Raw genomic sequence first — 14407 nt, forward strand, 5'->3', positions numbered from 1 at the left:
TTCCAAATTATGACTTAATATTTTGCTTTGTTGCAAAAAAATCAATTTCAGAAGACAGGTAGTCTTCATTGAAAAAGGCAGAAAGATGACGTCGTAGCACGTCATGGAGCAGCAGTTAACAATACAATTTTGTGTTGTACTCTGGAAAAAATTCTGAAAATGCTGGAAGAAGTAGGAAATGTGTCAAAAAGGAGCCATTAATGTGTGTATACATGGGACAGGCGGTATTTGAATGATAGAGACTCTATATCAAACGAGGATGATCTGTGAGAAAAGCATTACCTGTAAAAATCTGTTCAAATCCTTTAAAAAGTTAGCAACGTCATGGTGAGAGTTAAGCGCTTCACAGTTGCCGATCTTGTGAAAGCACAGTTGAACAATAAAAAAATATAACATTGAAAAACAAAATTATACTACTGGAATAAATGTTAGCAAAATAATTTCAAGTGATGAAGAAAAGTTTTTAGTACGTGCACTGCTATTGGGCTATACTGTGTGAAATGTAATGGGAGAGTATTTTTAAGAACCTCATGAAGCTACGTTTTTGACGTTACAATGTTGTTGAGTTTGCTCTGTGGTTACCAAACATGTTGATTATAAAATTAAATAACATGACTTCTATTAAATCACAGGGAATGAAACTTCACACATCAACAAAATAAATATTTTAACATATAATAATGTACTCATTTTAAATTTCTCGAGGATAGTATAATGAAGATTGACGTAGTCCACAAACTTTCCGAACCTTCGTATATATGTAATCAAAATCGTGAAGTTCATGCCCAATGTGTCTGTATGGTGCAAGTCCTAGTGTTGGACTTCCTTGGTGATATATAGAAAAAAAGTACATCTTTGAGTATCTCCTCTACACAAGGACATTTTGTTAACACGCTTAACCTTCTGCAAAAATATTCCAAGAAACTTAGTTACTCTGGTGACCTATTGTCTTTAGTCCCAGCTTCTTCTCTACTGCGTTTAAACCATTTTCAACTATTTTTAAAAGAACATATTTTTCATGGGTAAAGATGATCAAAAATTGTGAAAGCCTCTTTGGAATGAGATCAGTACCATCAAAATGAATGCAATTTTCAAAATCTTCCGAATATTGTACTTCAACTTGTCCAAATATTGGAAAGCTTATGATAAGAAATTATTCCTGTACCAACAATTGAGATTGCTTAAAGTTTTTACTTTACATTCAGATTCGTGAAGGAAAACTGCCAAATGAACCAAATTTCAACAAGTCAGTCAGTCATATTCTTACATCAGCTCAGGAATTCATGAGAAGACAGCAGGTAAGAATACTCTAGATTTACGTTTAAATAAAATCATTACCTTAGGAAAAAGCACTGTAATGATCCTAGCTAAAAGAAAATTTTAGCTTACCTCGACGAATTGAAGAGGGGTTTATGCTACCCCCCCCCCTTCGGATGAGACCTTAAAAACCGAGGCCCCGTGTCATGGCAGGTGTTGGCACGATAAAGATCCCTCACTGCTCAATGGCCCTGAGTGCCGAGTAAAGGTCCAAATTTGAAGCCCTTCACCGGTATATGGTGACGTCTCTATATGAGTGAAAAATTCTCGAATGGGACGTAAAACAACATACAATCAATCAATCAATCAAAACTTACTTGATTTTGCATAATAGCATGCACTCTACAGGGAAACTCATTTTGTGTGTGAATTTACCTTACATAAAGACATATGTCAAGGTGAGCTCGTAATCTTTAAAATCTAAGAAATAAATTCGTTTACATTATATTACAAACTGAAAATTGCGAAAATTTCATAATATTTGTGCTTACAGTGACTGTCTGTTATTTTTCCATGATGGGATAGTTCTGTCATGAAATATATACTCATATGCAACCCAGTAAACTTTCTATTTTGTAAAATGAGTGCGGTTGTGTCAGTATGATCTTGTTTATTCTACAGGATTAGTGTAATTTTGACAATTTTAGCTGGTTTATTCAATAGAATGAGTGTATTTTTGTCAGTCTGAATTTGTTTATTCTATAGGATGAGTGTAGTTTTGTCAGTCTGAGCTTGTTTATTCTACAGGATGAGTGTAGTTTTGTCAGTCTGAGAGATGTGGAGAGAGTCCTTGAGGTGATGAGCTGGTTTTACAGACAGAGTCAAGGGGAGACAAATCTGTTTGATCTGATGGAGGACGAGGAGACAGATTCTGGGGAAGAAGAGGAGCAAGAAATGAAGGGCAACGGGGTTAGCCAGGGTTTCTGACATTTATATTATTTCGATTGACAATTTTATTCATAATAATCAAATTCCCTATACAACAATGCATGCGAAAATTAAGTTATTAAATCATTTCAGACTGTCAGTGATTTGACAAAGTCACTTGTTCTAGCTCTTGGAGTCTGCTACCATGCTTGTTTGAAAAACAGAGAGGAGTTCCGAAAGGAAATGGTCAATGAGTTTAGATCTCCATGTATTTTCCCAACAGGTCAAAAAGGTGCTGACCATATGTTGGATATTATTACCAGGTGCATATTGAATAGAATGACTTTGGAACCATGCTTTTGTTAAACTTTTGACACTATATGTTATTTTCAAAAAATTGATATGTTGCTGACTTATTCTTAGTCAATGAATAACTGAATTTTTAGATACCAAAATGTTTTCTTGGAGATCGATAACTTAGGAGCCAGCGTTGCCAAGAACCAGGCTTTGAGAGAGAATGTGTTTATGATGGTGGTCTGTATAGAGCTCAGAATCCCTCTTTTCTTGGTGGGAAAATCTGGGAGTTCTAAGTCTCTAGCTAAAACCATTGTAGCTGATGCCATGCAGGGAAATGCTGCCCATACTGAAATTTACAGGAACTGCAAACAGGTAATGAAGCATGACTTAGTTACTGTCAGTTTGGTAATAACGTCTCTAGAGTTATCGTATTCCGGAGGATGAAAATTTCAATTCTTTCTCGTAAAATTTATAATATTTGTTCCTCTTTCGATTTTTTAAAAGGTACAAATGTTGTCTTTCCTATGCAGTCGTTTGTCTATGCCAGAGGGAATTGTAGGAATTTTCCGTCAGTGTGCCATGTACCAGAAAGACAAAGATCTCAATAGATTTGTCTCTGTTGTGGTTCTGGACATGATGGGACTTGCTGAAGATTCTTCCAAAATGCCGTTTACGGTAGTCACTAAGGATTATTCCACCTGAATGTTTTTACATTTTTTTTTACAATTTACTCTTGAAGTGATTCATTAATTCTATTTGAGTAAATCTTGTTATTAGTTAACGAATTGTGTTGTGAATAAAAAAAATCTCTTTTCACGATAGGTTTTGCATACTTTGCTAGAAGATGGGTGTCAGGGTGATGAAATACCAGAGGAACATAAAAAAGTAAAATTTTCAAGAGTCTATAGTTTTTTAATGTTCTAATGACCCTTTGTTTTAAATTTCATCCAAAAAACTAATATTCATTCTTAACTTTTTTGGATCTCATAGTCATATATTTCTTTCAAATTTCTCTGAAGTTAACTACCTCATATCCTATTTCAAAATATATTTCTAGTAAATCTTCAGTTGTTATCATGGAAACAGTTAGTGAAGTTGATTTTTTTTCTGACAAATACTTCTTATGCAAATGTTATTCGAGGAAATGAAGCTTCGAATCATCTTTATAAGAGAAATAAGAAATAAAAAAAAATAATTTCGGTATTCTATTTATTAATGTGAGAAAAATTTAATTAAAAGAAAACTGACATTTAGATAGAAATTAACTTATCTCCCTTTGATGACTGTGGACTCTGTAGTGTGGTGTGTACATGTATCAGTATTTTATTTCGGTGAACGGTGTTGTCATAGTTACTAAAAAAAGAAAATGAATTTTGTGAAATTCTTTCAAAATGCTAGTGCTCTTCAATATTAGTCTGATTTCAATGTAACTGGGTACACAGGTAAACCACACTAAGATACATAATTCTCTATATAGTTTTTTTTAAAATTTTCTGTCAACGATGTTGCCTTGTTTACAAAAAATAGAAAATCCTGAGAAATTCTTTGAAATCGCTACTCCTCCTACAGTTTTAGTCATATTTCAGTATAGCTGGGTACACAATCAGACACTTAATACTGTTTAAAATTTTCTATTTCGTTGACTGTATTATCATGGTTACTTAAAATAGAATTTGTGAAATTCTATCAAAACGCTTCCCCTTCTGCAATTGTAGTCCACAAGCAGACTACAAGTAATTCTGTTTATCGGCTTTTGATTTCGATGAATGATGATGTCATGGTTATTAAAAATAGAAATTTCTGTAAAATTGTTTAGAATGCTACACCTTCTACATTTTAGTCGTATTTTAAAATAGCTTGGTACACAAGTAAACTACACATAGATACATAAATTCTGTATATCAGTTTTTAATTTCAAGAAACAGTAGTCATAATTACTAATACTAGAAATTTTTGTGAAATTCTTTTAAAAAGCAACTTCTCGTGTAATTTTAGTCCGATTTCAATATAACTGAGTAAACAAGTAAACTACACTAAGAAACATAATTCTGTGTATCGGTTTTTGATTGCTCTGAACGATGTTGCTATATTTACTAAAAATAGAAATTTCAGTAAAATTATTTCAAAACGCTTCTTCTACAGTTTTAGTCATATTTCAGTATAAACGGGCACACAAGTACACTACTCTAAGATATAATTATGTGTTTCGGTTATTGATTTTGATGAACCGTGTTGCCATGGTTACAAAAATAGAGGTTTCTATGAAATTCTTTCAAAGAGTCACTTTTTCTTGTAGACCTCAAAAATACATTTAATTCTTTATATCGGGTTTTTATTGATTTTGGTGAACGATGTTGTCATGGTTACTAAAAGTAGAAATTTCAACGAAATTCTTTCAAACAGCCACTTTTTCTACAGTTTTGATATGACTCCAATAAAATTTGACACAAGTAGACTATACTCACACGCATAATTCTTTTTATTAAGTATTTGATTTCAATGAATGCTATTCACATGGTTACTAAAAATAGAAATCTTTAAGAGTTTCTTTCAAAATGCTACACCTCCTACACTTTTACTCTAATTTTAATAAAGCTAGATGTACACTTAAGCTTCAATAAGATACATGACCCTTTTGATTTGTTATTGGTTTTAACAAAAGGTGTAGTCATGGTTACTAAAAAAGATTTTTCTGTGAAATTCTTTCAAAAGGCTACACCTTCTACAAATTTTGTCCAGTTGCAAATAAACTTGATACAGAAAGACATTAAACCAAAGGTCATTGTTTTACATTGCTGTTGCCATTCTTTTAGGTCCAATTGCTTCTCTTCTTTTCCTTTACTAATTAAAAACCAGTAGAGGTACAGTCTCATCTGAGACTTCTGTGGTGTGTTTAATAGCGTAGCAGCTACGTATTCTCTATGTAAAGCTACTATCTTGAACATTTAACTAGCCTAGCCTATTTTATGCTAATTGCACAACATTTTTACAAAAAAAAAAAAATGGATTGATTTCTGCATCTTAACAATTGAAATGTAAATTTACTTATATATTTTCGCTTGATGGAAAATCTTTTTGTTCTAAAAATAAGTTTTAATTGATATTTTTTTCCGAAATTTAACACTTAGCGGCTAGGCTAGCTTTCCGTTCAATAGACTGATATTTACCTCCTAGCGGTTAGACGCTACGATCTTGAACGCAGCCCTGATTTCTATTCGAAAGTAGGTGGAAAAAAGATTTTACCGACCGGAATGGTCTAAATAGTGTACACTGTTGAAAGTTTTAATGAATGTTGGATGAGAAATGGGCTTGGTAACAACAAAAAAATGAAACGAAAATAAAAAACAAAACAAGGAGTTCACATTAAACGACATCATGTTAAAAGTTGAATGTTTTTTCATTACTTGGGTTGGGTTTAGGTATCATTTATTGCTCCTTCATAATATACATCTTACCTATTTAGAAATGGTCCTTGTTCATACATTTTAACATACATAACATTTGATTCAAATTAATTACTTTTCTAACTAACTTACAAGGGGTCCATCTTTTTTTTTTTTGGGGGGGGGGGGGTCATTTTCATGATTTACTTTTCTTAATTACTTTATTATATACATTAAATAACTCTGAAAATATAAGGATGAAAGGTCCTAACCCTCTAGATTTGCACATCTGTAATAACCATTAACTTAGCTCCAACAATCTTGTTTATACCAAATTAAGCACTGTGTTACATGTATGTATGGTTTCTTCAAAGTAACAGCCCACCCAAATCATAAACAGATTATAAACGCATCATTTAAACAACCATTTTTGAAAAAAAAAATTAAAAACATGCATCAAGCTAAAAATGAGAAAGTATTCCCAGTGTCGGTAAAATACTACAGTTAGATCTATTGTATATTAAAAACAAATCATGGCGTAGAAACATACAATTGCATTAGATTTAAGTCTCTTTAGAGCTCTTTTGTCCCTGAACTCTGACCCTTTAACCTGAAAATTTCTATTATTTTTGCTTCTGATACTGTTAAGCAATATCGAGACTTGGTTTTAATCAGAATGAAAATACTAATGCCATTGCATGAGAAAACGATTCCTCTTGCGTTGCCTTTAGTACTTGAAAAAAAACTATCAGTTTGTAAACATGATAATATTAAAACAAAATATGAATATCAAATATTCAAATATCAAATCACTATATGCAGAATAGTCTATGGACCTTACCACTTTAGATATTAATTTTTCCTCAAATTTCGCAAAATTTTATACCAAATTATTTTCAAAAGGTTCTTTAAACTATTATTTTTTCCCAGATAAAAAATACTCTAAAAAGGGGGATATTTTTAAATTAAACAAATACAAGATTTTTTTTTATTATAAAAGTGATATACTTTAATAAAAAGATACAATTGAACAGCTGTTGAATATTTGCTTTCAGTATATATAATACTCTCTTTCAACAAGCATGGTTTCTATAAACCTCGGGCAATTGTAGACATTGAACCGTTCTCAGCACCTTGTGAAAAATATTCTTGTCTGTTGATTGATCATACATTAAATGACTTTTTTATTACCTAACATATGAGGACTTCCACGCCAATAGATTGCTGGTGAAAAATTTGCAAACAATTGACTGGCGGTCAATTGATCAATGGTCCGAAATTCGCTGGGCGGTCCAATAAATCACTTTGAAGTTACTTGAATACTTTATAGGAATGAAAACAAGGGTTGTCCCAAAAAGTCCTAGAAAGTGTAAACAATTTAGTTTCAATTTATCAGTAATTACTTTCTTTTCTTGTCATAGAAAAAAGCAACATTAAATGATCATGAAGTTTCATAATAAAACACATTTGATCAGATAAAAAAATAATAAATTATAAAAATAAAGAATTCTGACATAAAAGTGTATGCTGGCAAACGAAAGCAAGCGTAATTAATTAATATCTCTTGCAAGTCATGATCATTCTTTTTAAAATTACTGGCCTTTGTGTTCAATGTGTCTTGTAAGACTTCTTTGATTTTTCAAATACACCTTTGATCCAAGGACGCATTAAAATTCACCACTGTCCTTCTTTCTTGATTATATTCAAATTTGATTCCTTGCAATGCCATCTTACATTGAACATGTAAGAATTAGAAAATACACAATGTTTAACATCGATCATGACTCCTAACTTTCCTCGCCGTCTGAAATTGACAAACATTACTGTACTTCTTAGATCTTTCTACTTTCGGTGATGGGGTGAAACTGGGGTGAAACTGTCAATAATATTTATACCATTTATTAACAATATATCTGCTTACGTTCTAGTGTGTTTTGCGATATATATATATATATATATATATATATATAGGTCTCTGAGGGGTTCAAACCATATTCAAAACAATACATGATACCATCCTTATGCGTATCATTTGACGACGTCATTTGCAGAAAACTCCATTCAGAATAAATCGAAAATTGTTACTTCTCCTCTCTTTGACATATTACTTATATTATTTTCTGATTTAAATGATGAAAATTTGTATTACTTCTTTAAAAACAAGAGGAGCAAAATTAATGGTTACCTAAAAAGAAACCTTTATGATAAACGTGATGAATTCCACTTTTCTATCGTCAACATCAACTTTACTTATTTATGTAGCAATATACCCTTATCATCTTCATATGGAGTTTATGTCTCCCAGTTGATTCGGTACGCAAGAGCCTGATCTACGTACGAAGAAATTCGAGGCAAGCTATTGACAAACAAGTTGGTGCAAAAAGGATATCAACAGTCCCATTTAAAGTCATCAGCATGCAAGTTCTATGGTCGATACTATGACCTTGTCAGCAAATTAAATTTATCGTTAAGTCGAATGCTAATTATTAGGCCATTATTTTCACAAATTTTATACGGATTTTTTTCTTTTGCCTGATCATGAAGGAGCACACGGCGGGTTTACTAGTAACGGGTCGACAGGGGATGCATATTCGTTCATCGCACCTGTTCTCACCTTTGATGCTTTAAGAGATCCGTGTTTGCTCTGCTTTCTATTAGTTTTAATGGACTTTTGACCTTGATTACTGTTCGTTATCTCCAATAGTAATTAGCAATAGGAAATTTTCTCTGATTTTGTTCGTGCGGCGACAGACCATTTTGGCCTTTCTATAAATCTTCGTAATGTTGTTACTATAAAATATATTTTATTTAAGAATTCAATTTTTCAAGGGACATAGAATATATTATAGTCATGCAAAATATGGTAAGAATTCCTAGAATGATAAAATTTCGTTTTACTTAAGTGTACATATTGGACATTTTCCACAGGAAATAGACTGATCTGATTAATTATCTTTCACAGACCCCCCCTTTTAAATTTGTTTTAAAAAATCTTTGAATTGTCAGAAAGAATAATTAAATTTATGATATGCTTGGGATAATTTTTTCTATCATAAATTTTGTTTGAGGGGAGGTGTCTGTTATATGGACTGTCGTGTCGATAATCTTGGGCCGACCTGTCAGGGCCGAGGTGTTAGGCGTGACGGGCCAAGGTGTCGTTGTGACGTCTGTCTACCCTACTATAAATCCTACTATTTTTTCATATATATATATATATATATATATATATATATATATATATATATATATATATATATATATATATATATATATATATATATATATATATATATCAGGATGCAGTTTGATACTGCACTGATTGTTGCGTTAGACCTTTACTTTTAAATCTTCTTTAATAATATGTACCGGTATGCTTTTGACCGGTATGTTAAGCATAAATACAATTTAAAAGTGATAACAGAATCATAATTTCATTCGAGCAAATTGTGCAACCGGCTATATTATCTTTCTTTACTTTTAATTTGAAGTTATTTTGTATATATTTCAAACAATATGAATGGGTATGGAGTTATGCTATGCTAGTCTCAACTTATGGTTACAATCCACCTTCTATTATTCAGGTAGCCTTTATTGGAATTTCTAACTGGGCCATGGATCCTGCCAAAATGAATCGAGGGATCCTTGTACAGAGGGAGGTTCCCGACCTTGAAGAACTCGTAAACAGTGCAGAGTAATAAACTCCAAATGCTATTGAAATTCAATTGATATTTAAACAGTTTTAATCTACATTGAAAAGAAATTCAAGTATTTTCTCAGATTATACTCAATAAGGTCAGAATTTTTATTTATAGTAACAAATTAGAGCATTTTTTTCATTTGTATCAGAAAGTAGTTTGCCAAATACTATGGCATCTATTGAATTCTCATTGCAGAGGCATATGCTCTGGAAACAAGAGAATAAGCAAGATTATTAAACCACTGATCAAACCCCTGACAGAGTCGTATTTGCAAGTGTTTAGATCTATCATCGCAAAGAGGGAATTTTTTGGATTAAGGGATTTCTACAGGTAAAATGTCCATTCGAGTGAGAAAGATTATCAAGAATCAATATTGAAAAGAAAATTGGAACGTCCCATACATGTATAAAGTTGTCAAAATTATGCAAGACCAAAATCTGAGTACGATCAGTCTTTAAATTGTTAGGCCAATTATCACAATTCTGACTACGGATTACTCTGTTTGCCTGATTATACAGAGGGGTCAGTTGTAACCGATTGACATGGGATGCTTACTTGTCCTTCGCACCTGACCTTCCAACCAGGGGTGCTATTTTTGTGCCCTGCTCATAATTTGTAATGTTAAAAGAAATTATGAGATCGATTGTTGTTCGTTTAATTCATCTTTTTCATTATGGTATTGATTTTTTTATTGATTGATGTTTTGCATGGTATTTTGGAAATAAACTGTGTGATTAAATATTTGAATTTGGTACAAGAAGTTCAAATCCCAGAATACATCACAAATTGATCATAATCATATTTAAAATACGTTTTTTTTTAAATCTTCGTCTTTCAGACAAACTTCATTTATGTGATAATGAACAAAATTTTGTAGATTTTGTTCAGTTCATGTCTCAGGATTCCAGACTGGCAGGAAGGTCATAGTTCGAGAAAACATTTTTATTTGTGTTCGTATTTTACAGTTTAATAAAAATGGTGTACAATTTTGCTGAGAGGAACAACAAGAAACTCACCTGGCTGATGCTACAACACTGCATCAGGAGAAACTTTGGGGGATTTGAACACTCAACAAATCAAGATCCCCTGGATGTTTTCTCTCAACATCTTACAACTGCTGTGGAAAAAATTAAGATTGTAATTATTGAAATCTATATATATCATCATAACACACATCCACTTGAAATCGTGGGCTTCTTAGACCTACATACATTGATGAAGTTTGTATTTATTATACTATGAGGAAAAGGTATTCAGATTGAAATGTATGATTGTTAGAACGTAATGAAAATTCAATAAATGATTCATCATGTCACTTGTTTAAGTCAATTTTAGACATCCTAATTTTATAATTGAAAACATATTAATAGCTGTTTTATTCATTGATAAAATAAAAAGATATGGGTTATATTATAAATGATATTTATTGACATTTCTAGTTTTTGAGTATTAAAAAATAAATTAAAAATAAAATGAAATAAATCAAAAAGTAATTTTTTTTTTATAATAAAATTTTAACCATTCTGTTGAGTTTCTTTGTAATCAAAATTAAGCACTTACAAAGAATAAGACTAGAAAAACACTAATAAAAATTGATGTCGCCATGCATAAATTCTTGCTTTAATCAATCTACTAGCAAAGAATAATTAAAATGCATGATTTGCGATGTGCCAACCATTTCCTTGTTTTTTGGTGCACTGCCTCTTAAGAATAAATATCATTTATAACTTCATACTTTAATTTGAAGTTGAAATCGTCAGGGTATTTCATGAAAAACAATTTAATTTGTAATTATTAATCGAGGAATTTCGACCTATAACCTTGAGAAAGCTAAGTATGTCAATCTTAATCCCCGTGTTTCCTACATGTATATCTTTTAAAACTCGATTTAAATCCTGTTGTAATGAACTGACTAATAAAAAGATTCAAATTGATTACCTCCACTAACTTTATGCTAAATTTGCTAGAATTAGCACTCTCTGGGTGCCTCTGTTTATACTCTACTTCTTCATCAGTAATGCTATTTAATATTAAAACTTATTTATATAAAAAAAATGGGGTACCGGAGTGAGATAAAAATTTTTGTGTTTCAGCCTTCACCGGGAGATCCTGACTGTACACCTGCTGGTCTCATTAAAGCTTGTCTCCACGGCGATGGAGTGGACAGGTAGGTCGAGAAAGACAAAAATAATTCGAATTAAAGCAATATTTCGCTTTTGTCATTCTATTTAAAATTATCATCATTATTACTTTTTAGCTTACATGTACCTGCATCAAATGCTCAGTTGAGCTCTTCTGACTGAAAAGTGTCTGGCGTCCGTCTGTCGTAAATTTCAACTTCTTCTGTAGAACCAAAAAGCAAATCTAACTGAACTTCCTGCAAATCATCCGTGGTTGAAGAAGATTTATATTTTAAATAGAGATACCATAAATAGGTATTTTCTGGGGATGAAATTTTTTTTATGAATTGACCTCTCAAATGTGCAAATAATTAATATACGTGCTTTTATTCTCTGCCGTTGCAATAGTCGGCGAAAAAAAATCATTTATGGAATATGATAACCGGATACAAAGGATTAAGCAGAGCATTGCAATGTTTTGGGTATTTAAGTATGAGATTGATGTGTAACCGTGTTCAGGATGAATCCAAATTAAAAGCAAGCTTAATACTCTACTACCTTTAAGGTAGTGTTCATTTTACTTTTATTTTGTACTGCAGTAAGCATTTTTTCTTTCTAATTATAGCACATAGCAATACATTAAAGGGTTTACATTGAAAATTAATTTCCTGAAAATATTTTGCGCTTGCACTTTTTATGGATTTTCCCAATCTACAGAATCCAACAAAAAGTGAACAAGCACACAAAAAACCTGTAATACTGTATTTAGAAATTTGAAAAAAAAGTTCGAGAAAAGCACAGCGATACTTAACCTTCATAATATGCAAATGATTCATAGTTGTGTAGCTTCGAGATTTAGAAAATAATGGATCATGGGATAGGATAGGTCATTAACTGATTATTAAATTTAATCTAATGCATATACTGCAAAATCACTTATTTTCGTGAGGTCTTTTTTGTGGTTGGGGGAAAAATTGAGTTCATGTGGATTTGATTTTGTAGATGAAGATTTATTGAGAAGTAATTTATGTGGAAAATTGTATTTCTTGCTGGATATAAATTCGTGGGTAGTTTCATACCTCGAAAACAACGAAAATTAAACCCCCTCGAAAATGAGTCATTTTCACAATATGCAAACACATCTGTGAAAAATTTTGTCAAGGATAATGTCCAGTTAGTTAAGGATACACCAATGGTTTCCAAATTCCAGAATTTAATTTGCATGTAATTCTTTCAATATCAAAGATAACATAATAAAAGTATATATCATTTGAAAGCTTGTTAAATTAACTATTTAATTATCCTAATATAAACTTTAATTATTAACTTATTAAAAAATTATTTAAATATTAATGTATATTTTAGTGCATAAATATTTTATAAATTAATTTTTTTTGTATTTAACCCCTAAAAGTGGTCATTTTGCCTAAAGGTAGATTAAAGATTGAACTTAAAAACTGTATCTCAGTTTTTTTGAAAAATCTTCTAATTCAAAAGTTACAGCCATGTGCCCTCCAATGTTTCCAATTTATTGGCCTAATTTAACATTTCCCTCAGTAATTCCAAAACTAAGCTAGATATCAAAGTCTGACCTAATATTGTAACTCATAACAAATCGTTATATTGAATTCATATACATGTATATTTTTCTATAGACCCTGATTGTGGAATTTGATTTTAAGAGTTTGATTCGTTATAGCTAATTTTAGAATTTATTTAAACGAATTTAAATCATTATAACAATTTTTTGAAGTCGTTATAACGAATTTGTTATAACAGATTAGATTCATTAAAATGAATTCAAAGAAATTGTTATAACGAATTACATTCGTTATAACAAATTCGACAATTTGTTTTATCGAATTCGAAAATATTTTTTGATACATGTAGGTCCTAAATGGGCTTCCGTAGGATTCAATTTTGGTTATGTCAAATTGAAGCTCCTTGATGCTGGTATGAGTTACAATATTAGGTCAGACTTTTTATGCAAATGAAAACAAAACAAAATAATAATAATAATAATAATAATAATAAAATATTTTAAAGGACACCAGGATTTATTAGGGTAGAATAAGTATTTTGATTAAAGGTTGTTATGTTGAAATTACATTTTTTGTTAACATCAAATAATGTATTTTTTAAAAAAGATGGAAATTTTTAAAATTAATTTAAAAAAAAAAATAAATATCATTTTTTTTCCTCAGTGATACACGGTACCTGTTACTAATGACAGAAAACTATGGAGCTTTGACAGTTTTGCGACAGAAGATCCAGACAATGAAGAATGCTATTACAATATTTGGTAGCAGCTTTCCTGGTGATCAAGAGTATAAGCAGGTATAATTTAGTGTTAAGTGACAAGTATATTCAGATAACAGTACTTCTTGTTGAATGGTACATAGTTAACAAAACATAGTACAATTACAAAAATAAAATTAGAAAAAGAACCCCATGATTAACAGAATGTGTATTAATGGTACAAACAGGTTACAATAATCAAGCAACAGTGATCAAGAATACACACAGGTAACAGTTACAAGTAACAGTATTTAATTATTTACAAAGGTTTCAAAATCTGATAATCTGGAGTCATACATGACACAGTGCCTAATTGATTAGACTACATACAGGTAATCATTATACTCAATAATCAAGAATTTGCAAAGATAATGTAATTGTTTCAATTCAAAAACACTTTGATAAAGTTACCCAAGATCGATAAATC

General features: G+C 31.1%; 1 protein-coding gene across 1 annotated transcript in view; it reads left to right on the plus strand.

Moving 5' to 3' along the window:
- LOC133178456 (E3 ubiquitin-protein ligase RNF213-like) overlaps positions 1-14407 on the plus strand; it is a 173737-nt gene that overhangs the window by 107015 nt on the left and 52315 nt on the right. The window contains exons 29-39 of the mRNA XM_061313153.1: positions 1206-1298; positions 2065-2236; positions 2321-2511; positions 2635-2853; positions 2986-3156; positions 3304-3366; positions 9446-9555; positions 9758-9892; positions 10528-10699; positions 11656-11729; positions 13887-14019. Coding sequence (XP_061169137.1) covers positions 1206-1298; positions 2065-2236; positions 2321-2511; positions 2635-2853; positions 2986-3156; positions 3304-3366; positions 9446-9555; positions 9758-9892; positions 10528-10699; positions 11656-11729; positions 13887-14019 — 1533 coding nt within the window. The remainder of the gene's footprint in view (positions 1-1205; positions 1299-2064; positions 2237-2320; positions 2512-2634; positions 2854-2985; positions 3157-3303; positions 3367-9445; positions 9556-9757; positions 9893-10527; positions 10700-11655; positions 11730-13886; positions 14020-14407) is intronic.

This window comes from Saccostrea echinata, unplaced genomic scaffold, assembly GCF_033153115.1.
Source record: "Saccostrea echinata isolate AGI-Se365-2 ecotype Australia unplaced genomic scaffold, CSIRO_AGI_Sech_v1 ptg000003l, whole genome shotgun sequence".
Classification (NCBI taxonomy): Eukaryota; Metazoa; Mollusca; class Bivalvia; order Ostreida; family Ostreidae; genus Saccostrea; species Saccostrea echinata.